This window comes from Somniosus microcephalus, chromosome 18 (genome assembly GCF_052327205.1).
Source record: "Somniosus microcephalus isolate GS21.2 chromosome 18, FLI_Smic_1.0, whole genome shotgun sequence".
Lineage (NCBI taxonomy): Eukaryota > Metazoa > Chordata > Chondrichthyes > Squaliformes > Somniosidae > Somniosus > Somniosus microcephalus.
The window spans coordinates 36,282,622-36,306,395 of record NC_141004.1 but is presented as its reverse complement, the minus strand read 5'-3'; the positions used below and the strand labels follow the sequence as shown (position 1 = coordinate 36,306,395).

Here is a 23,774-nt window from a genome sequence, read left to right as displayed (position 1 = left end):
TTGCAACCTCAGTGTCCTATTCGGCCCTGAACTGAGTTTCTGATCTCATATCCTCTCCACCACAAAGACATTGCCCGCCTCCACCACTGCCTCAGCCCCTCTGCTGCTGGAACGCTCATCCATGCATTTGTCACCTCCAGACTAGAGTGTGGCGGGTCAGGCTGTGGATCCAGCCCAAAACAATGACCCTCTCAAGTTCTCCTCCATCAACAGACTATACCTCAGAGTGGGACATAGATTTACACCCACAGATACCCACATGACGAGCTCCAAAACTCAGCTATGACATTAGAGCAGCGGTTCAAAATTGGGGATCCCAGTGTGTCCTCGAGGTCTTCAGATTTCTGTTTCTTTAATTAATTCATTTACTAGGGACAATCTTCTTCAGCCAGCGCTGTCTAGGATCAGTTAGTGAAGACAGCAACATAAACTTGCTGAGCTGAGCACACTTGAGGGTGCAATATTAACTGCAGCCATGAAAACAGAAAGAAATCTGGAATGCTCTTAGGCTTTAATGCACCATTAAAGGACCAGGCACTGTTAAAGCCCCGTGGCAGAGTTAAAAGAATTTTGGAGGTAATGAGAGGCAGGATTTTTATCTGGACACCTTCTGATGAAGGATGGTACGCTCTTTAATGTAGAAGTGCCAGAAGCTGTGAATTGCGTATCAGTAGTCTTCATATTTATTTAAAGCATCTATCCCATGAATGAGTTTGTGCTCTTGTGCCATGGCTCAGATAGCAGTAGCACAACAAGCAGCAGTTTCCACACCCCTGCCCCTGGACAGAGGTAGTAACAGGGCAACACCATGGTGATAAGCAGTTGGTGGAGAAAGAGAGAAAACAAGTTTGGTAATGAAAAATGATGGTTCTGGTTTGATTGTGAGGCTTCTCTATTTTATTCCAGGTGGCATGAAGCAGATATATGGTCAGGACATTTAATATGTGAATTATAGGCAAAGCCTTGGCTTTCAAGATTGGACTCTGTGGCACTGGTTCAGGCTGTAAAGTATAAACCCTTCTACCTGCCAATCAACCCATTATGACAAAATAATTCTGGTTATTTGTAAACTGCACTGAATTTTAGCCCGACTCATTATTTAGTACATGCGTTTTCAGCATATTCTCATCTCCAGAAGGAACTTCTACGGTGTGCTTGGCTTAATGCGAGCACTCACATTCAACTTCAATTACATTTCCAAATCCTCTTTTTAGTACCAATTCCACTACATTTTCACATCAAAGTACAACTTAATTATTCTATTGTGGACTACACCAATCTGAAAAGGGACTGAAGCAGCGGAAAAACCTCAGAGAACAACAAAGAGAATAGCAAATCTTAATCAGCTGACTTAGTTAATTGAGCTAAATCTGCTTTAATTGACGATAAAGAAATAACTCAAAATCTAAGATTTTAAAGATCATTAAGGAATCCCTGATGTGAATGTGGAGAAATTATTTTTAAGAAACAGATTTAGAAGACCTGAAGCGGAAACTCAAACTAAACAGAACATAGGAGGTAAATTGTGAAAGGCCCCATGGTGCCAGCCAGTGTATTATACAAAATTGGGCCAAGGACATCAAGCACCAGAGTCTCACTGCTCTGGATTTTGTGAGGCGTGATTTGGGAGTTTTTTTTTTTTTTTTTTTTTTTTTTTTTTTTTTTTTTTTTTTTTTGAGGCCACACTTTAGGCATGGACAGGCCCCATATGCCTATTAAAATATGTATATGTCAAGAAGCACATCCACCCAATTTTATGGCATTGGTAAAGGCTCCACCAAAGACAACGACATCACCCAGAAAAACTGGGCACATCTGTACTGCAGCCCACAAGGCCGGCTTAGTAGGCCTTCTTAAAATTGTATGTATAAAACATTCATGGATCATTACTGGCAAAGTTTTTTTTTAATCCAGAAGCATTTTTTGAGATTTGTGCTGTGCTTCTCCTTTAGGGGATACTACTTGCTGGAATCAAATTGCCATCTGGGAAAGTGGGGAAGAGAATAGTATTGGTACCATCCACTCTTTTTCTGATACCTGATCTCAATAAGCAAGGCCGCTTTAATATAGAACAACATCTACAAGGGTGAGACACTTCTACAAGTCAGACCCAGTCAACAGACAATGGGGGTACTTTTTAATCTAAAAAAAAGTGTGTTTTGGGAGTGGGCAGGTGGTTAAAAGGGATGAAACTGACAGCGGGTCGGGAAGCCGGTTTGAACCTGCCGACTTCCGCTTTCAACTGCAGCACTTTTGGCTGCATGCGAGAAACCCCCATGGTAGAGGTGGATTGGCAATTAAAAGATGTTTAATAGGCAATTAAGAACTGTTTCAACTGCAGATTTGAGCTTTAACTCTAACTGCACAGGTTTCCTGGAACTTGCCAGTGAAAGCAAGGCAAGACGACAGCGCGAACTGAGGGGGCTGACCAAATGAATATAAGTACTCAGACCTGAAACCTGCTTACTTGCTTAAGTGAAAGGCTTTTGCTTACATGGCTTGTTCCGAACGTGTGTGCTTTCACTATTTTGCAGGTGATTTCTACTACCTTGGCGGTCATTTCTCTTACCTTGGTTTTTTTGAGAGTCTGATCTACACTTTCAATCTGTCAAGCATCAGTTCAGCATGAGTTCCACTTATGCAGCTTTACCTTGGACCTCAGATGAGCAGCAGCAGCCTGCCACTCCACAGGAGAAAGGGGTACAGCTCGCGGGAGGTGATACCCCCAACACAGGGTATATAAGCAGAAGATCAGCTTCCTGGACATGCCTCAGGATGCTCAGGGTATTGAGTCAGGTGGTCGCAGACATTTGCAGCCACCTGGAAGAAATCCTCCTGCCAAGTGGACCTGGTGGGCACACTTTGCCAGTGGCTATCAAAGTCACCGCCGCCCTCAATTTCTTCTCCTCTGGCTCCTTCTAGGGAGCCACAGGAGATATCAGCAGAATCTCGCAATCTGCTGCCCATAAATGCATCACTCAGGTGACTGATGCCATGTTCGCCAGGGCCGGCAATTATGTGCATTTTGCAACCGATGAGGCCAGTCAGAATGAGCGGGCGCTCGGCTTTGCAGCTCTGGCTGGCTTCCCACTGGTCTAGGGAGTTATCGATTGTATATGTGGCAATCAAGGCGCCCCCAGATCACCCTGGAGTCTTCATCAGCCACAAGGGCTTCCACTCCATCAATGTTCGGCTCATATGCAACCACAAAAAGGGTCATGTAGGTGCGTGCAAGATTCCCAGGCAGCTGCCATGATGCTTTCATCCTGCACCAGTCCACCCTCCCAGAGCTCTTCAGACCCCAAAACAGAGTTAGCTATTGGCTCCTTGGAGACAAGGGCTACCCCCGCTGAAGATGTGGCTGATGGCACCTATTAGGAGCACAAACAATGAGGTCCAGGAGAGATACAATCAAAGCCACATGACCACGAGAACGGTCATCGAGCAAGCAATCGGAATGCTGAAGATGCGCTTTAGGCGCCTGGACAGATAGGAATGGGTGCACCTGCGAGGTAAGTACGTATGAGGAGTGTTTGTAAGTATGTGCTGGAGTCAGCTTGGGAAGAGAATCTCTCTAAAGGCCCTTACAGAATACAGCATCATCTCTCGGGAGGCATCATTTAAGCGAGGTGCAGCCGCCTTCTTATATTTCTTATGTTCTTATGTTGCCATGTTCGGACTCCATTAATGCAGTTGCTTCCTCTGTTCCCCCACTTGGACAATTCTTCAACTTTCATCTTCGCAGGGTCCCTTTAAATAGTTCAGCTGAAATAGACTCATGCGTGTCAGCATCCGGAAGTCAGATGCTAATGCAGTGGCTGCGTTAAAAAGCCACCGACAGACGCGCTGCTGAAACTTCCAGGTTCCCCATTCGCTACAGGGCTCCCCCGCTGTCAGCGTGTTGGACAGTTAAAATTCCAACTAATGTCACTCGTACCTCAGCTTGTCCAATGAGACTTGGATTTAGCAGTTCCACTTCACTGCAGATTCTGTGATAGATCTCTACCATCTGCTACAGTCTGATTTGTAGACCACCTCACTATATGGCACTGCTTTTTCTATTGCTGTGAAGGTCACAACTATCTTGTCCTTCTATGCCACAGGGTCCATCCAGGCAACCGGAGGTGACATCAGCTAGCCTGCAGCTTACATGTGTAACAAACAAGTTACCAATGCCATGTTTGCCTGTAGGAATCAACTTCCCTCTTTCCCTGTGGAGAGCAGACACCACCAGGAGACCTCCCCAGAATTATCAACTGGTATCCTTCCCAAGAGTATATGGTGCCATTCATGTGGCCATCAGAGCTCTGCATTACAACCTGAATATCTACAAGGAAGGGCTTCCAATCTCTCAATATGTAGGTGGTGTCAGACCATAAAAATATAAGCCTGGATAAAAAACATTTTGCTACAAGTAACAAGTGTGCAAGTTCCCAGGAAGCACCCAAAATCTCTTGGTCCTGCAGTAGTCTGCACTTCCCACACTATTTGAAGGGGACAAGAGGATGTTCAGACGATTCTTAGAAGATATGGGCAAGCCTTGCTCATGATGGCAATTCTGTACCCCCACACAGCAGAAAGGAGGTATAATGAAGCCCATACCACCATCCACGTTACATTTGGACATACCATCAGAATGCTAAAACAAGTCCACAGTTTATGTCGCCCTGGTGAGGTGCTGCTCCAGTGGCCAAGGGTGTCATTGTCTGCTGCATAATTATGTTCTGTAAAAGGGGATAAGCATGCAACTGCAGGGTTACAAGACCAATGACACAGAAGTCCCACAAGAAGACAGCAAAGAACAAGAGAAGGACAGCCTAGAGGTCCCTCATGTCCATACCAGTCGAGTCGTGAAAAACACTGCAATCCACAACTACTTTGAGCAAGAAAAACCAATTTACACATACATGACATGTCACTCTTCCCTGAAAATGCCCTCAGTCATCTGGCAGGTTGCCCAACTTTCCTACCACTTACAACCTTTCCCTCCCCCTTAACAACATTGAAGTACCAAATAAAGGTGGAAATAAAGTCAATTTATTTTAGTACCTACACAAAAGTATTCTTATCCAATTCCTAAACTCATATCTCCCCTTGGTGTCAGTATAAGGTGTGTTATCTCTTCTCTATAACATAAAATTGTGATTAAATGCCTAGCCGAATGGGAAGAGCTATTGTCATGGCTGAAGAAGGGGTACTGCTAGCCTCTTGGAATGGATGTGGCCATGATCCTTCTGCACAGGTATCCCAGATGACCCTGCAACAGTCCCAGATGTGAAACAATGCAGAGTCTGCCCGCATCTGCGTCAGGCACTTGCTTACTCCTTGGTGGGACCTGGCTGTACAAGGGAAGTTATGCGGCCTCCTTTACAGGAAGCCATACCACTCAACACTTCTGAAGTCACACCACTTGTGCTAAACCCTGCAGCTGGAGGCCAGCAGGCAGCATGAAAACAGTCCATGGGATGTAGGTGAAGTTCACAGACACTGCCGTTGGCAAATAATCTCCCAGCAAGTTATTCTTTTCTGCCAGTGACCGACTCCTATGACTGACTGCAGTGATACCAGTAAATGAGAATGCTATTCTATGCTTGGTTCTTCACTGTTCTGAGACTCCCCTAAAGATAGCCATGAAGAAGCCTTTCACTCCACGGTGCTCTACATTTCAGCAAATTGCCCCTGCTGGGCATTCTCTATATTTAAAAAAAAAAATTCAGTCTCAGGATGGTATGTGGGTTTCGCTGACAAGGCCTGTATTTATTGCTCCTCCCCAGTAGCCTGGAGATGGTCATAGTGGGTCTTAGGAACAGGAGTAGGCCATTCAGCCCCTCGAGTCTGTTCCGCCATTCAATTAGATCATGGCTGATCTGTATCTTGACTCCACTTACTCAGGCTTCTTCTCGAATTGCTGCAGTCCGTGTGATGAAAGTGCTCCAACAATGCTGTTAGGTAGGATGTTTCAGGATTTTGATCCAGCAACGATGAACCGGAGTGTCTACCAACACCACTATGTCAATCAATAAGTTGGAGGTGGGGCGGGATTTACAGTAGGACTTACAGCCAGTGTATTTTTAGGCTGCATATAGTGATACCTCTATTCCTGCCCAGAATGGAGGGGATTGGGTAAGTCCCCTGTCAATCATGGCTGGAGACTGCACTCTTGTAAGTAACTGGGATTAACTTTACACGCATAATTTGTATGTAACTATCCTCCACTCATTGCATTTTGCTGGAGAAATCGCCGTACTTTTAATCGGGAGAAGTTGCCGAGTTTCTTTTGCTCCTGCAGTTGGTAGAGACTCTTTTTAAACAGACTCTGTAAATAGACTTTGTTTGCTGAGTACAGTATAAACTTTGTCTGCTTTGCTGTTTGCTTAAAAATACAAACGGTGATACATGTCTAAGTTAGGATGGTGGGGAAACTTGAAGGTGGTGGTGTTCCAATGCACCCACTGCTTTTGACCTGCTAGGTGGTGGAGGCCATGGGTTTGGGAGGTGCTGCCAAAGCCACCTCGACAAGTTGTTCCAGTACATCCTGTAGATGGAACATAATGCAAGAAAGTGTTCCACTCTCTCAATGTGTAGGTGGTGTCAGACCACTAAAATGGAGTTGGAGGAGCTGGACGTGGGTAAGGTGCTAATCAAGCAGACTGCTTTGTCCTGGATGGTGTTGAGGTTCTTGAGTGTTACCCATCCAAGCAGTGGAGAGCATTCCAACACACTCTTAACTTGTGCCATGTACTCAAATACTTCCTCTGTGCGCTATGTGTAACAAAATCGTAAGAATGGGTTTACAATTTTGTTACATATGGTGACAGAGAAAATCTTTGCCACTTTGGCGACATGATGCAGGTTTGCACTATTTGTTGGTTCGGTGGGAAGACTGTGGTAAATACAATCACAGAGTATGTTGTACCACAGCCCAGCATTTTAATTTGCCATTGTATAAGCAACACCTAGATTTCTTTTTTAAGAATCAAATGAAAACAGCTGCAACCAAGAGAACTGGCATCATCGAATCTGTTCTTAAGCCCAAAGTCATCAGTTAGTGACAACTAGTCTCAAGCTGTTGTTTAATTGCAACATCTGAAATCACAGCTGTACTTCAACAGACTAATGCACATATTCATCACTCAAAGGCAGGACAGTATAGTTTAAACAGTAGGATCTAATTCTGTTGGCAGAAACTTCCATACCACACCTAGACAAAAAACAACATTTAAAAAGCCAAGTTATCTATATTTTTTGTAGGCAAATAAGCTTTTTTTAGGCTAATATACTGCATCCAGTGAGAGAGTTAGGTTATAGAATAATGTTATATAATCAATAACTACGATGAGTGCCACAGTTCAATCCTGACAATTACTGCGGTTTTACCAGAGCTTTTTTTCCTTGTATCTGGTTCATGGTTGTATGATGAGCTCTAACGGACTGCATAAACCAAATGGAGCAGAGCATTTAATTATTTACTGTGGAACAGAGCAGTTAACCACTCTTAAAAACAAAAGCCAAAACATGTTGCGCAAGGTGCTCGAGGAATATATGAGAAAATATAAAAATTACGCTGCTGTCTTTAGGTTAAAAAAAATCAAGCTACTGACAAGCTTGACCGTGCTGAAGAATGAAAATGAATCTCCCAAAAAGAAATCTAGGTGTTGCTTATATAATGGCAAATTAAAATGCTGGGCTGTGGTACAACATATTCTGTGATTGTATTTACCACAGTCTTCCCACTGAACCAACAAATAGTGCAAACCTTATTGCAACAAATAGAACTTATTGTTCAATCACACTGATGCATTTAAAAGATAGCGCTACATCAGGAACTCCACATTATGGGATTGAGTAATAAATCGGCACACAACAGCAGCTGCTGAATCAGAATTGACTTGAATCATGTACAAACTGGTGGCTTCACACTTTTTACAGTTTACAATTTGAACTTAAAAACCCCCAGAAACTCCACTAGAATTAATGAGCAACAAGTACCAACTTTAAAGGGCATGGTCATGTCAGCAGTATACATGGAGTGCAAAACTGTGCTCACTCTATTAGAGAAAAGAAATTGGAACATTGAAGGTATCTCCAGTCCACACTTAGTTGCAACACGTAACAAGGTTATCTGATCCCTCACTGCAACATGACTTTCAAGACCCTTTCAAATGGTTTCCAAAATTGTGAAAACTCAAAAGGCATAACCAAATGGAACAGTAACAACTCTTCACACAGAACAAGGATTTTCCCTTTCTTGAAAAAGCAGAATTAAAACCACAATTTTACCCATGAATAACGGGATTTAGAATGATTTCGCACCACAACCTTTTGCTCTCTACAAGTATACATTCTATAATGATTTGCCAATTTACGATTAAGTCTGCCTTCTATCCTTTCCTCCCCATCAATACAAATGAAGGCTACAAATAAGAAAACAATTTTATTCCATTAACAACAATACAATCAGTAAGGGTATAGAATGCATTCCAAATACTAACTGAAATAGGCAACTAAAAGTGGTGCAATTTTAAAAATGAAATTTTCCCTTTTTCTCCTCTGCTGTTTCTGGACTATGGAGGTAGGAGGGCAGGCAACCAGCCTGCTCCCAGGGCCTCTGCCAATGCCATCCTTATCCAGTCACTAATTGGTGTGCAAGAACAGCCCAAAATAACAAATTTCCCAATTTCCTTTTCCTCCTTGTGAAAAGCTCCCCTCACAGCATTATCCAGACCACAAGCTCACCGTGTGAGAAACTGCATGTCTAAATCTGTATCTGTATAAAATGCAGAGGCTTCGCGTGCCACCACACTGTCCTTAATACCATCAGCATTGTTTTTTAAAGTCAATCATAAGAAATGATGATATGGCATTCTTTCACTCTATCTGGGTTTTTAATTTTTTTGACACAACTGCAAATATCATTGAGCAAATTTAGTGGGAGTGGGTTGGAGTCTGCCATAGTGGGTGCACTGGAAAAAACAATCCTACTAAATAAAGTGCATCTTATTTCACTCTATAATAAAGTAAACATGGACAACAATATCCTATCAGGGAAGACCTCTGCTGACTAAACCAGAGGAAATAAGACCACCCCTAGGTAAATGTAACTTCCGTAATCACATTAGCCTCTAAGCACCCTCACTATATATGAAAAGCAAGTATTTTGATTACATAGTTTATTTTATTGCGATTCCATGCAGAAGTTGTACCTTTGTCATGAAATATAACTTGCATCATAATTTCCCATCATTGTATTGTTTTCTTAAGATCACAAGATTTTTTGGAAGGTATTGTGACTATATAAGTGCAGGACAGCAACAGATTGAAAAACCTATCCAATCACTCATCTAAAAATTCCCATATTTTTCTGGGTTTGTGGATCGATAAAAACTGATTTCTGCACCTTTCTCACAAAAAAAAACAGAATTTGCCCTGCTCCCCGTGGATACCAAAATGAGCCGTGTCACACTAGTGACGTCAAAACACTCGTTATGTCATGATATACGCACACAATGTGCGCAATGACAATACTGACACAATGACGTGCATTCCAGGACTCGACTTTCAGTTCCAAATTCTGAATGGGAAACAATTTGTAAATTATTTGGCTGTAGCATCAGGAAGAAAAGTGAAAGTATTAATCCACCAAAGTACAAACAGCCTCAAAAATCCTGGAAATTTCAAAATGGAAAAGAATTTACTAAATGGTAGCCCAAATGAGCACAATGTTTTGCTGCCAACTACTGGCCATAGAGCTTAGACTGTATGCAACTGCTACTAATTTGCTCCTCACTGAATATAGAATAACATTTTCCACTGTATTGGACCCTACAGTGTAGTATTATAAAAGACTCACATCTTGGTGGGGTTGAGCTCAATCATTGGCATCCTGAAATACAACTTTAAATGTTGCAAAGCAGGAATAGATATGAATGTTTAGGTTTATTCATCCATCTCCTATATGTTTGATGACTACGTAATGATCCATTCAGCCTAACTGCGGTGTTAGCCTCTTGCTTGTTTTGTTGAGGTTTAATATTTCTCAAAATAAAACTAATGGTTACCAATTTTCTCTGAAATTATCCTGGTTTTTTAAGCCCTATTTTCTTCTGCTAATTTTCTCCCCATTTTTGTTGCTAAAGATAAAAACCCAGAAAAATTGTTTTTTAAAATCAGCAATAAAAACTGACTTTAAAGGGTCCTTAAACATGTGTTACAATTTCCTCACTTAGCATTATTTCTTTTTGATGTTTATCCACTTTCTCTGCTGAAGGTAATGGCTCATGTTGACTCTAGCCCAAATGTCAGATTTAAAAATGGAAAAATAACCATAGATAGATGTTTTTGTCCTCAAGATACTATTTAACAGGCATATAGGTGTACCCACAATGACCTCTAGTGTTCAAAATGAAAAGCAATTTCTCTGACACCAAATTCAGTATTTTAGAAAATTCACAGTAGCGGGGACTACTATTAAGCAAGGGCCTTTGAGTATATCATTTAATTGAAGTGAAATTGGTGGGATTCATTTAATTTTAATTAATTAATTAAAAGGGTAAGTCATGGCAGGACAGTGTGCTCCTCCTGCTCTATGTGGGAAATCAGGGACGCTTCCTGCATCCCTGACAACCATGTGTGCGGGAAGTGTGTCCAGCTGCAGCTACTGACAGACCGCATTGCGGCACTGGAGCTGCGGATGGATTCATTTTGGAGCATTTGCGATGCTGAGGACGTCGTGAATATCACATTTAGCGAGTTGGTCACACCGCAGGTTAAGGGTGTACAGGCAGGAGGGGAATGGGTGACCAGCAGGCAGAGTAAGAGGCGCAGGCAGGTAGTGCAGGAATCCCCTGTGGCCATCCCCCCCTCAAACAGATATACCACTTTGAATACTGTTTGGGGGGGGGGGGGGGAGGGGATGACTCATCAGGGGGAGGCAGCAGCAGCCAACTTCCTGGCACCATGGGTGGCTCTGCTGCACAGGCTGGGAGGAAAAAGAGTGGAAGAGCTATGGTGACAGGGGACTCAATTGTAAGGGGAATAGATAGGCATTTTTGCGGCCGCAATCAAGACTCCAGGATGGTGTGTTGCCTCCCTGGTGCAAGGGTCAAGGACGTCTCGGAGCAGCTGCAGAACATTTTGGAGGGGGAGGGCAAACAGCCAGTTGTCGTGGTGCACATAGGCACCAACGATATAGGTAAAAAACGGGATGAGGTCCTAAAAGCAGAATATAGGGAGTTAGGAGGTAAATTTAAAAATAGGACCTCAAAAAGGTAGTAATCTCAGGGTTGCTACCAGTGCCACGTGCTAGTCAGAGTAGAAATAGGAGGATATTTCAAATGAATACGTGGCTAGAGGAATGATGCAAGGGGGAGGGATTCAAATTCCTTGGACATTGGAACCGGTTCTGGGAGAGGTGGGACCAGTACAAACGGGACGGTTTGCACCTGGGCAGGGCCGGGACCGATGTCCTAGGGGGAGTGCTTGCTAGTGCTGTTGGGGAGGGTTTAAACTAAAGTGGCAGGGGGTTGGGAACCTGAGCAGGGAGACAGAGGAAAGGGAAACAAGGAAAAAAGCAAAAGACAGGAAGGAGAAAAACAAAATTAGAAGGCAAAGAACGCAACGGTTTAAATCAAACATGGTCACAGTAAATAATAATCCATATAGGTCTGAGAGCGTTAAAAAAACAAGCCTGAAGGCTTTGTGTCTTAATGCAAGGAGCATTCGGAACCAGGTGGATGAATTAGCTGCGCAAATAGAGGTAAACGAATATGATTTGATTGGGATTACGGAAACATGGCTCCAGGGTGGCCAAGGCTGGGAACTGAACATCCAGGGGTATTCAATATTTAGGAAGGATAGGCAAAAAAGGGAGGTGGGGTAGCATTGCTGGTTAAGGAGGGGATTAACACAATTGAAAGGAAGGATATTAACTCTGATGATGCGGAATCTGTATGGGTAGAACTGAGAAATATCAAGGGGCAGAAAACGTTAGTGGGAGTGGTATATAGACCTCCAAACAGTAATACGGAGGTTGGGGATGGCATTAAAAGGGAAATTAGAGAAGCATGCAGTAAGGGCACAGCAGTCATCATGGGTGACTTTAATTTACATATAGATTGGGCTAACCAAATTAGTAAAAATACTGTGGAGGAGGAATTCCTAGAATGTTTACGGGATGGTTTTCTGGAACAATATGTCGAGGAACCAACCAGAGATCAGGCCATCTTAGACTGGGTATTATGTAATGAGAGAGGATTAATTAGCAATCTTGTTGTACGAGGCCCCTTGGGTCAGAGCGATCATATGATAGAATTCTTCATTAGGATGAGAGTGAAGTAGTTGACTCGGAGACTAGGGTCCTGAATTTAAATAAAGGAAACTACGATGGTATGAGGCGCGAATTGGGTAGGATTGATTGGGGAATGTCACTCAAAGGGTTGACGGTGGATAGGCAATGGCAAACATTCAAAGACCGCATGGATGAACTACAGAAGTTGTTCATCCCAGTTTGGGATAAGAATAAAACAAAAAGGGTGACTCAACCGTGGCTAACAAGGGAAATTAGGGATAGCATAAGATCCAAGGAGAGGGCATATAAATTGGCCAGAAAAAGCGGTAACCTTGAGGATTGGGAGCAGTTTAGGATTCAACAAAGGAGGACAAAGGGATTAATTAAGAAGGGGACAATAGAATATGAAAGTAAGCTTGCAGAGAACATAAAAACTGACTAAGAGCTTTTATAGATATGTGAAGAGAAAAAGATTAGTGAAATCAAGTGTAGGTCCCTTGCAGTCAGAAGCAGGGGAAGTTATAATGGGGAACAAAGAAATGGCAGACCAATTAAATGCATATTTTGGTTCTGTCTTCACAAAGGAGGACACAAATAACCTCCCAGAGATGTTGGAGAACATAGGGTCTGATGAGAGGGAGGAACTGAAAGAAATCAGTATTTGTAGGGAAATGGTGTTAGGGAAATTGACGGGATTGAAGGCCGATAAATCCCCAGGGCCTGATAATCTATATCCTAGGGTACTTAAGGAGGTGGCCCTAGAAATAGTAGATGCATTGCTGATCATCTTCCAAAATTCACTGGAATCTGGAACTGTACCCATGGATTGGAGGGTAGCTAATGTTACCCCACTGTTCAAAAAGGGTGGTAGAGAGAAAGCGGGGAATTACAGACCGGTAAGCCTGACATCAGTAGTGGGGAAAATGCTAGAGTTCATTATAAAGGATGTAATAGCTGAGCACTTGGAAAACAGTGACAGGATCGGACAAAGTCAACATGGATTTACAAAAGGTAAATCGTGCTTGACTAATCTACTGGAATTTTTTGAGGATGTAACTGGGAAAATAGATAAGGGAGAACCAGTAGACATGATGTATTTGGACTTTCAAAAGGCTTTCGATAAGGTCCCGCATAAGAGATTAGCGTGTAAAGTTAAGGCACATGGGATTGGGGGCAAGGTATTGACTTGGATAGAGAACTGGTTGGCGGACAGAAAGCAGAGAGTAGGAATTAACGGGTCTTTTTCCGAGTGGCAGGCAGTGACTAGTGGGGTACCGCAGGGATCGGTCCTTGGACCCCAGCTATTCACAATATACATTGATGATCTAGATAAGGGAGCTAGATGTAATATCTCCAAGTTTGCAGACGACACAAAGCTGGGTGGGCGTGTGTGCTGCGAGGAGGATACCGAGAAACTCCAGGATGATTTGGACAGGTTGGGTGAATGGGCAGAAGCAATATAACGTGGATAAATGTGAGGTTATCCACTTTGGTGTCAAAAACAGAAAGGCAGACTATTATCTGAATGGCAATAGATTGGGAGAAGGGGAAGTGCAACGAGACCTGGGTGTCCTTGTGCACCAGTCGCTGAAGGTAAGCATGCAGGTGCAGCAGGCGGTGAAGAAGGCAAATGGTATGTTGGCCTTCATAGCGAAAGGGTTTAAGTACAGGAGCAAGCATGTCCTGCTGCAGTTGTACAAGGCCTTGGTGAGACCACACCTTGAGTACTGTGTGCAGTTTTGGTCACCTTATCTGAGGAAGGATGTTCTTGCCATGGAAGGAGTTCAGCGAAGATTCACAAGGCTGATCCCTGGGATGGCAGGAATGACGTATGAGGAGAGATTGGGTCGATTGGGATTATACTCGCTGGAGTTTAGAAGAATGAGGGGATCTCATCGAAACTTATAAAATTCTGACAGGTCTTGACAAACTAGATGCAGGTAGAATGTTCCCGATGGTCGGAGAGTCCAGAACCAGGGGTCATAGTCTAAAGGATAAGGGGTAAGCCATTTAGGACAGAGATGAGGAAGAATTTCTTCACCCAGAGAGTGGTGAACCTGTGGAATTCACTACCACAGAAGGCGGTTGAGGCCAAGTCTTTAAATATATTCAAGAAGGAGTTAGATATATTTCTTAGAGCTAAAGGTATCAAGGGATATGAGGAGAAGGCAGGTACGGGGTACTGAGTTTGGATGATCAGCCATGATCTCATCGAATGGCGGAGCAGGCTCGAGGGGCCGAATGGCCTACTCCTGCTCCTATCTTCTATGCTTCTATAAGCACATAACCTGCTAACATGCACCAGTGCATGTTATAGATCATATTTTTCAGGCAATATTTAGACATTTCAGCTTTAGGTGCAAATGTATAATGAATGATAGACAATTGTGCTTATTAAGAGCAGGGTAAAGGCATGCTAAAAGAGGCAAATTGACACCTTGGAATCAATATGTACTGCAGGAAACTCTATTATCCGGCACCAACGGGACCGGCGTGGTGTCGGTTTATCAAAAAGTCCGGATTACAGAGAAATATAGTTAAAAGGTACAAGAGCTCCATACACAGCAACAAATCCAGGCTTCCCTGTTACTTAGCAACATGTGCAGGAACTCCAGCCACAGACCAAACATCCCTGTTGCTTAGCAACAAGTGCACGAACCCCAGTTACACAGCCACAGATCCAGGAACTGCCACTAATATGAAGTAAAACTTACCTGAACCTACTCCTGAATTTTGCCGGTTAACAGAGTTTCCTGTAGTCCTCCCCTGCTGCCTTCAGAATCAATGGGACACAAGAGTAAGTGGCCATTGGTGGAGATCAAAGCACATGGAGAAAGATACTACAGTCTGGTTCACAAAATAGACAGGGATGAGGAAGGCACTTGGTTCATCTATCCACAAAAAAATATGGTCCCCATTACATTATCCAGATCTTGTTCCTTCCCCAAACACCAAGCACCCTCCCCCCCAAAAAAAACACATACCCTTGCTCTACTATTAGTTAAGTTGTTTGAGGCAATAATTCAGGACTTAACTTTTCTGTATCATTTACTGTATACATTGTGCCTCCATGAGGTGCATTTTTAGTTGCCTCCTTAGGTCTTTCCTCGTAACTCACTCTGACTCGAGAGATCAGTTTTTCTGGCTGTTCTCTTTACTACCTCCAGGCCTGAATGTTTCCTTCATGTCTCGATGTGGTCTTTCCAGTGCACTGTGCAATTTAAGCTCAACTTCCTCCAACGTGTACTGAACTGCTTTGGTTAGATAGGCATTCCATTTGCTTTGCTGATAGCGGAGCTGAAGTGATTGCATCTAGAATCAGCTCCTATTCTAACATAGCAATTGATGGGGTGCATTCTTCTTTAACGGCCCAGGTTTTGAAACTGGAGTTTGAAGATCCTTGGAGGTTTTTGAAATGAATTTAGGGGATCCAGGTCATCACTTCTGCCCAAAGCCAGCATGCCAGACTGAAGAAGCCACCTAAAATAACAGTAAACCTGGAAAGAAGCCCTGCCAACTGGTAAAAACATAATTTACACTCTACATCTTTTGCATTCAGCAGTGCTTTGCTTTAGACTCAAGTGTTCAAGAAAGGCTTACTTTGTCTTTCTGCATACAACCATCTCTTGTGGAAGCCCAGGCCTGGCCCAAAGGAGTCCCCAGAGAAGCCTAAAAATGCAAGCCATAAACAATAGTGCAGCCAACACTAGAAGTCCTCTATTTTATGTACAGTTGCCAGCACTTCTCAACCATTCAAGAGTACACCTATGCCTCACACAAGCTCTAATGCACCTCAACCATGGAGAAATGCAAGGGAGAACTCAGGGAATCTACAAGATAATCAGATTTTTTCTCAATCTAGAACATTCATTCACTTGTTTTTTTCCTGTATTTGTTGACTTACTAGCGCTTATATTCCTGTATACTAAATACAAAAAAAATTTCGGTCATGATTACACCATTTCCTTTTGCACAGCTGGCCATTGTCTTCCAGAAGTTTATTGTTATTCATTCTCAGGATGTCTATGTAGCTGGCAAGACCGGTATTTATTGCCCATCCATAGTTGCCCTAAGAAGGTCGTGGTGAGCCATCTTCTTGAACCACATATGGTGAAGGTACTCCCACAATGTACTTAGGTAAGGATTTCCAGGATTAAGAGAGGTTCACCAAGAGTGTGTTCATTATTTGCAGTTCCCCTCAGCACAATAACGCTTTAAAACCATTGTCTTCAATTGTGAAATTCCACTCATCTCTGATCTCCAACAATCAGAAAAAGAATTAGGATTTAGGATACATGATCCTAAAACGGCAGAAGATTGGGCCTTTATGATCACAGTTTGTTCAAAAATAGGAAATATCTACACTTCAATTCAATAAGGAAGAAATTAAAAATAATGTAAACTCTGAATTTTGTCTTTTGTATAATCAATTATACTGCAGCTAACTGGCTTACCGACAGGAGTCTCCACGTAACCGAACGAACTTCTCTTGGAACACCCGACCAGCTGTACTTTCTTAGTTCTTCTGTAAAAATAAGTGAGAGAGAAATTAACTTATAATTGTGCTCTACCTCCCTTGCCAATACTAACCTTCACAAGTTCAAATAATACAGCAGCAGGGAAGGAGCCCACACATCCTGTAAAAAAAAAGTGTTTTCCCTTGAAATTATTCCTTTTTCCCACATCAGATTAATTTCATCAGGGAACATTAAGCAAGCCTGCTTCCAGCGCTCTGTTCCACTGAACTAGGCACAAACACAAATTTGGCAAAAACAAACATGTTCTGGATTTGTAAACACCAATAATCAACATTTTACTGGTCATTAACCCTTTGGAGGTTTTAAAGGAGCATTTATTTTCTCAAATGCTCGGTGGTCTTTCATGTTCTTGTAAATCTACTGTATTTCGACAAATTACTGCTCAGCATAATTTCAACCTGGTAGAAAAATGAAGGTAGATCTGTGAACAAGGATACCTCCCTGAAACAGCTTTGCCTCACTCCTCTCCCAATTTAAAAAAAAGTACTACCAGTTCTAAATCAAGGTCACATTCATGGTTTTGACTGTTGCGGAGTACAGATAAGCAAATGGAACATCCAATTGTTCCTCCAAAGTGTCTTGGTGGACGAGTGAGATATAGTAGGGAGAATAAGGGTAGAAATCCACTCTGGTGACTTCCACAGTAGAAAGCAAGAGTAGAACCAGAGTGTAGTGCAGTGTAACAGAGCTAAAAACAAAATACTAAAAGCATATTGAATATTTTCCCAGTGATCTGTTGACAGAGAGAGAGATAATTTTAGGGATATTTAGAAAGACTCAAAATCGTAATCAAAAACTGCTTGGGAAATTAGAAAAGTTTTGCAACAAAGTTGTTCTGCTACTTCCACCTCTCAGTGTTAGCCGTGGCTCAGTGGGTAGCACTGAGTCAGAAGGCTGTGGGTTCAAGTCCCGCTCCAGAGACTTGAGCTAACACTAGGCTAACACTCCAGTGCATCACTGAGGGACTGCTGCACTGTTGGAGGTGCCATCTTTCTAATGAGATGATAAACCCGTCTGATCTCTCGAGTGGACATAAAAGATCCCATGGCACTCTTTCCAAGAACAGGGGAGCTATCCGTGTCCTGGCCAATATTTATCCCTCAATCAACATCACTAAAAAACAGATTATCTGGTCATTATCACATTGCGGTTTTGTGGGAGCTTGCGGTGTGCAAATTCCGCATTTCTTATATTACAACAGTGACTGCACTTCAAAATAAAAGTACTTCATTAGCTGTAAAGCGCTTTGGGACGTCCTATAATACGTGAAAGGCGCTATATAAATTCAAGTCTTTCCTGCTCCGTCTCTTATACCTCCGCACAAATGAAGGTAATGAATCCAGATCCCAGCCCATCACTTATATTTTTTCTCTCAACCACTCTGAGGCCATTCTCTCCTCCCCTTCCTGTCACCTAGTCATGTCACCTTTCATTTTTTCCTACTTCGCAGGTACTTTTACCCCATCCCTATCCTAACCCATTACTACTCCTCTGCCTTCCTACTCTCCAACTGAATCTCCTTTGGAGAAGGCCACAGCTACGCTCTCTGTCTCGTTTGGCATTCTACGAAAGGCTCAGAGGCGTTCACCACTGCCTCCTTAGAAGCAGAAATCCCATCCTCCTCTTTCGCCAACTTTCCCAACCAGCACATGCATTGGGAGCTAACTTCACCAACAACCTCCCTGTTCAGCTCACCCCACCCACCACTGCCCCTTGGACTCGCCAGCGGATCAATAATCTGCATTTCCATCCAGAATTATCAAACAAACTCACAAACAAAGCTCCTGGCATCCATGACCTTCATGTGGATGATTGCAGTGACATCCTGGCTTTGACAGAAACTCTTGGGTGGCGACACCTTGCCCCTTACCAAAGCTTCCTGCCTAGCTATACTTGCCGCAACATGCCCTGCCCAAATTATCAGGGTGGCAGTGTGGCCCTGATCACAAAGTCACATCTAGGACTCGCTCCTACTCCTCTGACTCTCTCATTGTTCGAGCACCTCATCTCATTCCACCCCTCTCACCTCTCTTTAAATCCTTGTTGTCTATAACTCTCCCCAGATCCATCCCTGGAAAAAGCTTTCCCCCACCTCCCACCAACTCTCTTACAACTGCACTTTCAAATTCCCAACTGCCTAGACTTTCCATTCACTACAATACTTTTGAAGCCATCTGCTTTTGTCCCTAGCAAAAGCTTTGCTCTCACCCATCATTCCCCTTGGTATGCCACCGCCCCCCCCCCCCCACCATCTTCGCTCCCTCAAGTCCAAGGTGTGCAAACTTGAGCATTCCTGGTGCACAAGTGGCTGAACTAACAATTACCAGATCTGCCTGGGCCACATCTAACACTATCGAACATCACTCTCTTCTAACAAAACCACCCACTACTCCAGAATCAAGCTTGAATACAAAGATAGCCCCCCAGCTTCTTTTCGCCACTGCCAACCATCTCCTTGAACCCTTCTCCCCTATCCTCTCTACCATACCTCCAACAAGCATGAGGAGCTCATGGACTTCGTCACCAAGATGAGACCATCATAAGGCTGTTCACAACTTCCGCATCATATTCAACCCTGAATTGAACTTCCAACCCCATAACCTCTCCATCAAAAAGATTGCTTACTTCCACCTCCGTAATATCACTCACTTCCACCGCTACCTCAGCCCATCTGTCACTGAAACACTCATCCATGCCTTTGTCGCCTCGAAATTCAACTGGTCAGACGACCATCCTCCACCATCCATAAACTTCAGCTCATCCAAAATTCTGTTGCAAGTATCCTATCCCGCAACAATTTGGCCTGTCCTTGCTGACTTTCATTGGCTCCTGTCCTCCCACCGCCCCGTCCCCCACCCAAATGCCTCAAATTTAAAATTGTCCTCATGTTTAAATCCCTTCATGGCCTTGTCCGTCGCTGTTTCTGTAACTTCCTCCAACCCTAAAATCCCACCAAACTCTCTGCTTCTCCAGGTCAGACCTCTTGTACTCCCCCCCCCCCCCCCCTCCCCTTCACCCCACCATTGGCGGCCAGACTTAGGCCCACACTCCTTTCTGCCTCTCCATCTCCCTCAAGACCCTCCTTAAAACCCACTTCTTTGATAAAGCTTTTGGTTATCCCTCTTAATATCCCCTCCTTTAGCTCAGCATCCATTTTCTGATTATGCCTCTGTGAAGCACTTTGGGATGTTTTTCTACGTTAAAGGCACTATATAAATGCAAGTTGTTGTTCAGACTTCACATGCAACTTTTCAGATGGTAAGAGATATCAATGTGATAGCATATCAAAGGGAACAAGGACCGTGGAGATGAAGATGACAAAAATTAAGTTATGATCATATTCTTGCAGGACTGTCAGATTCTATTCTACGTTTGCGCGCAGTTAAACACTGCAATTCTATGAACTTCAAACATAAATATGAATAACTGACCCTTAAGGCACAGAAAAAATAGATGCAATTGAGACTAAATCATTCTACAGGCACGTATTTTTATGCAAATCTGCAACATTTGTTTAGCCACAACCCACTAACTTTGTGGAATTCAATACCTGAACAGACCCTGAATTACAACTCTTCAACAACCTCTCAAGAGTATTTCTATGCTAATACACCCATCAAGCTTATGAGATGAATTTAGAAATTTTTTTCAGCAATGCTGCTGAATTGAACTGTTCTCGACTACAGGGATTTTAAATTAACATGCATTATATCATGCAAGTGGGTCTAATGTCTTTCATTTATTACTGGCGTTTTTTTTTCTCCGAGCAAAGCCAGCCCAACATTTTCAGTAATACAACAAAAAGTGTTCTATTAAAACCGGAGCAGATTTAAAACTTGCAAAACAGGTATGTTCCAATTTGAAAAGCAAGAAACAAGACAGGACAATTAGTTTTAAAAGGTGCAATAGGAGTCCAGTATATTTTGTTGAAAACCACTGTGCAGTAGGAGTGCAGCAGTAGATTTTCACAACAGTGCTGAATTTGTGACTCCTGCTGATGTACATTACTCACACACATCTTTGGTGGCCTTAAATATGTTTATATAATTTCATGCATATTCAGACCCTTAGAGGAGGGATGTCCACACTGCAGCCTGTGGACTATAGGTTTTTGCAACCCTGGCTTCTGATGTGACCCCCTAAGCCAATGCAAGTCAGTTCTATTTTTGCTCATACTTCTTAAATTGCTAGTTTGTCTCGTTTGAATATTTGGCCCTGGAAGTTTGGAAAGGGAGGTCTGTTTAGTCCCACTTTCTCAATCTTTCTCTTCAGTGGCTAACCATAGAGAACTGAACTTGCAACATCCAAGTCACTGTGTCTAAGGCATTACCATTTCACCAGACCTGGGCATAGCTCAAACCTTCTGCAACATTCATTTTATCAAACTGTTTGTATGATTTTTACAAACTGTAATTTTAAACTTCGTGAATACAACACAATACCTGTGGCATAACTAGACACACTCCATGTGCCACAACTAGCAAATGATTTCACCCAACCTCACTTTGGCTTATTTCCCATAAAACTAGAACTTCCCGTTATGCTTCCCACACTTCATGACAAATTCATAACAGTTTTGCACTGAGGATCTGCTCCTAGTGTAGATGGAGTGCTTACCCAACTGCTTGAACTAGTTTCAAAAACATGGGACTTGGATCTGGTTACACGGCACCAACCACTGCAGATTTCTTTTTAAGTACAGTAATGTAAGCAAGAAGCCACATTTGCACTGCACATCTATATCGTTACTAACTGGAGAAAAAGCAAAGAGCTGCATGTACATTCAAGCTCAATAGGAAGCACTGACAATCTTCGCTGCCTAACAGTAAAATATAGCTGATGAGCTAGTCAGCTATTTTTAAAGAATTAGAACGAAGACTACGGCACTACTTATAATGCAAGACCTCTTGCAGATGGCTTTACTCCTAGCTCCAAAATGCTAACTGCTGCAAAAGTAACAACATTATACTACATGCGTTGGAGTCACTGTGGAGCAAAATTCTGAGCAGCATTAATGACACCCTTACAGTACAGGAAACTTTTTTTTTTATATCCGGCACGGACAGGACCGACGTGGTGCTGGTTCATCAAAAATTCCGGATAACCGAACGCTATAGTAAAAGATACGGAGCGGAGAGCTCCGTATAAAAGCAACAAACCCTGTTGCTTAGCTTCAAAACAATGGCCACAAGTTGCAAGCGTCTCTGTAGCTTAGCAACAGCTGCAGCCACACCCTTGCACAGCAACACATGGAGGATGGCAAGTAATAAAAGTTACCTGAACCTACTCCTGAATTTTGCCAGTTAACCGAGATTTCCGGTTATTTAGGTGCCGGTAAATCGAAAGTTTCCTGTACAACTGGGGCATTTGAGAGGAGAAGCTAGCAATAGAACAGTCTAGGCCATTTAATTCCCCACTATGTAAAATGTGTAAACTAGAAAAAAACTGAAACAAAATAAAAATGTCTCCAAAATTAACACTTAAATATCAAATATTCTTTACCAATTGTACCAGCAAACATCTACTGTACATTAAGCTCACTCAGCTGCACACATGCATTTATTTGGAATCTAAACAGACTCCTAGATTCATGTCCAGGGTATGCATCAGCCCTGAGTGCAGCTGTTTTTGTGACATGCAAGGTATTGAAATTTTGCCATCATTTACAAGACTGCAGGTTACCCAACACAAACTGCACATTTTGTAAAGCATGAATTGTAAATTGACCTGTCTTTTGTTTGTTCTTTCCTTTCAGGTTGAAAATGATGCGGTCTGCTTTTACCCAGAATACTGCAGCCGATTTAATACTAGGATAAAGACATCCGTTTCTAGCAAACTTAGCTGCAGTTTCCAGATGGCAACATAATAAAATTGAGTAATTTGGTAGGTGATACTTTCCCGCATCTTGCGGAGAATTAACATATTCTAAAATACGCTAGTCATATAATTTCCTGATAATTCATTGCAAATTATTTCTCAACAAACTTGCAGTAATGACATTACAGTTGTTAATCCTTCAGTGTGAATATCATATATCAATAATACAGAACCCTGGCCAACACCAGCTGTACGGAAGCCAGCTGCTGCCAGAAAAACAGACCCAAAATTGAATAAAACTACTGCATAAAATAAACAGTGTATCTCACATTTTTTAAAAAACATACCTCGGGAGTGACCTAAAGGCGGTGATCGGACAGTATGGTTTACAGGACAGCTATAAACCACTCCAGCTTCAGAACACAATCTGAACTGAGATTAGATTTTTGCCTTGTAATCACACTTCAGTCTATTATTCTACACAAGATTATTGTTGAATCTAGATCAACATTGCGAGTGGTTATTCAAGCATTGTATACTCATTGGACATTTAGAAGCCTCTGTGGCACTTTTCCCCATACTACCATGATATTCAGCGTACAAGTCACATCTTGGGCAGGCTTTTGAGCTCCAAACTCAGGGCGAGACCGACACACTGATCTTTTATCATCTGTTGATCTTACCATTTTTAAACATAAATCAACATGTCTTGCACTATTTCTACAGATCTAACTGCAACAGCAAACTCCATGGCATTCATATACAAATATTTTAACCATACCAGGGCCAGTTTACTTCATTTCACTTTATCTCAAGACGGAGAATAAAATACAAAAAAAGTCTGCATGGATTTCTATAAGGAAAGTCAAGTTCAACCCACCTTATTGAATTCTTTGAAGAATAAGAGGAAGAGTAGACAAGAGCAATACAGTGGATTGTGCTATACATGGAATTTGTGAAGGCCCTAAATAAGGTGCCAAATAAGAGACTCACATCAAAGGTCAGGGTATGTGGCGTCAAGGGCCAGGTAGCCACTTATTCCTTAGAAGGCAAGAAACTAAATGGGGTAGAAAAGCAAACAGATCTGGCAATACAGACACATAAATCACTAAAAGTAGCAACATTAGTTGATA

General features: G+C 42.6%; 1 protein-coding gene across 4 annotated transcripts in view; it reads right to left on the bottom strand.

Moving 5' to 3' along the window:
- Positions 1-23,774, bottom strand: part of LOC147105210 (TBC1 domain family member 22B-like) — a 382,991-nt gene that overhangs the window by 286,945 nt on the left and 72,272 nt on the right. For all 4 annotated transcript variants that reach the window (XM_086011343.1, XM_086011340.1, XM_086011341.1 and 1 more), the window contains one exon: positions 16,741-16,811. In XM_086011343.1, the coding sequence (XP_085867469.1) occupies positions 16,741-16,811 (71 nt within the window). The remainder of the gene's footprint in view (positions 1-16,740; positions 16,812-23,774) is intronic.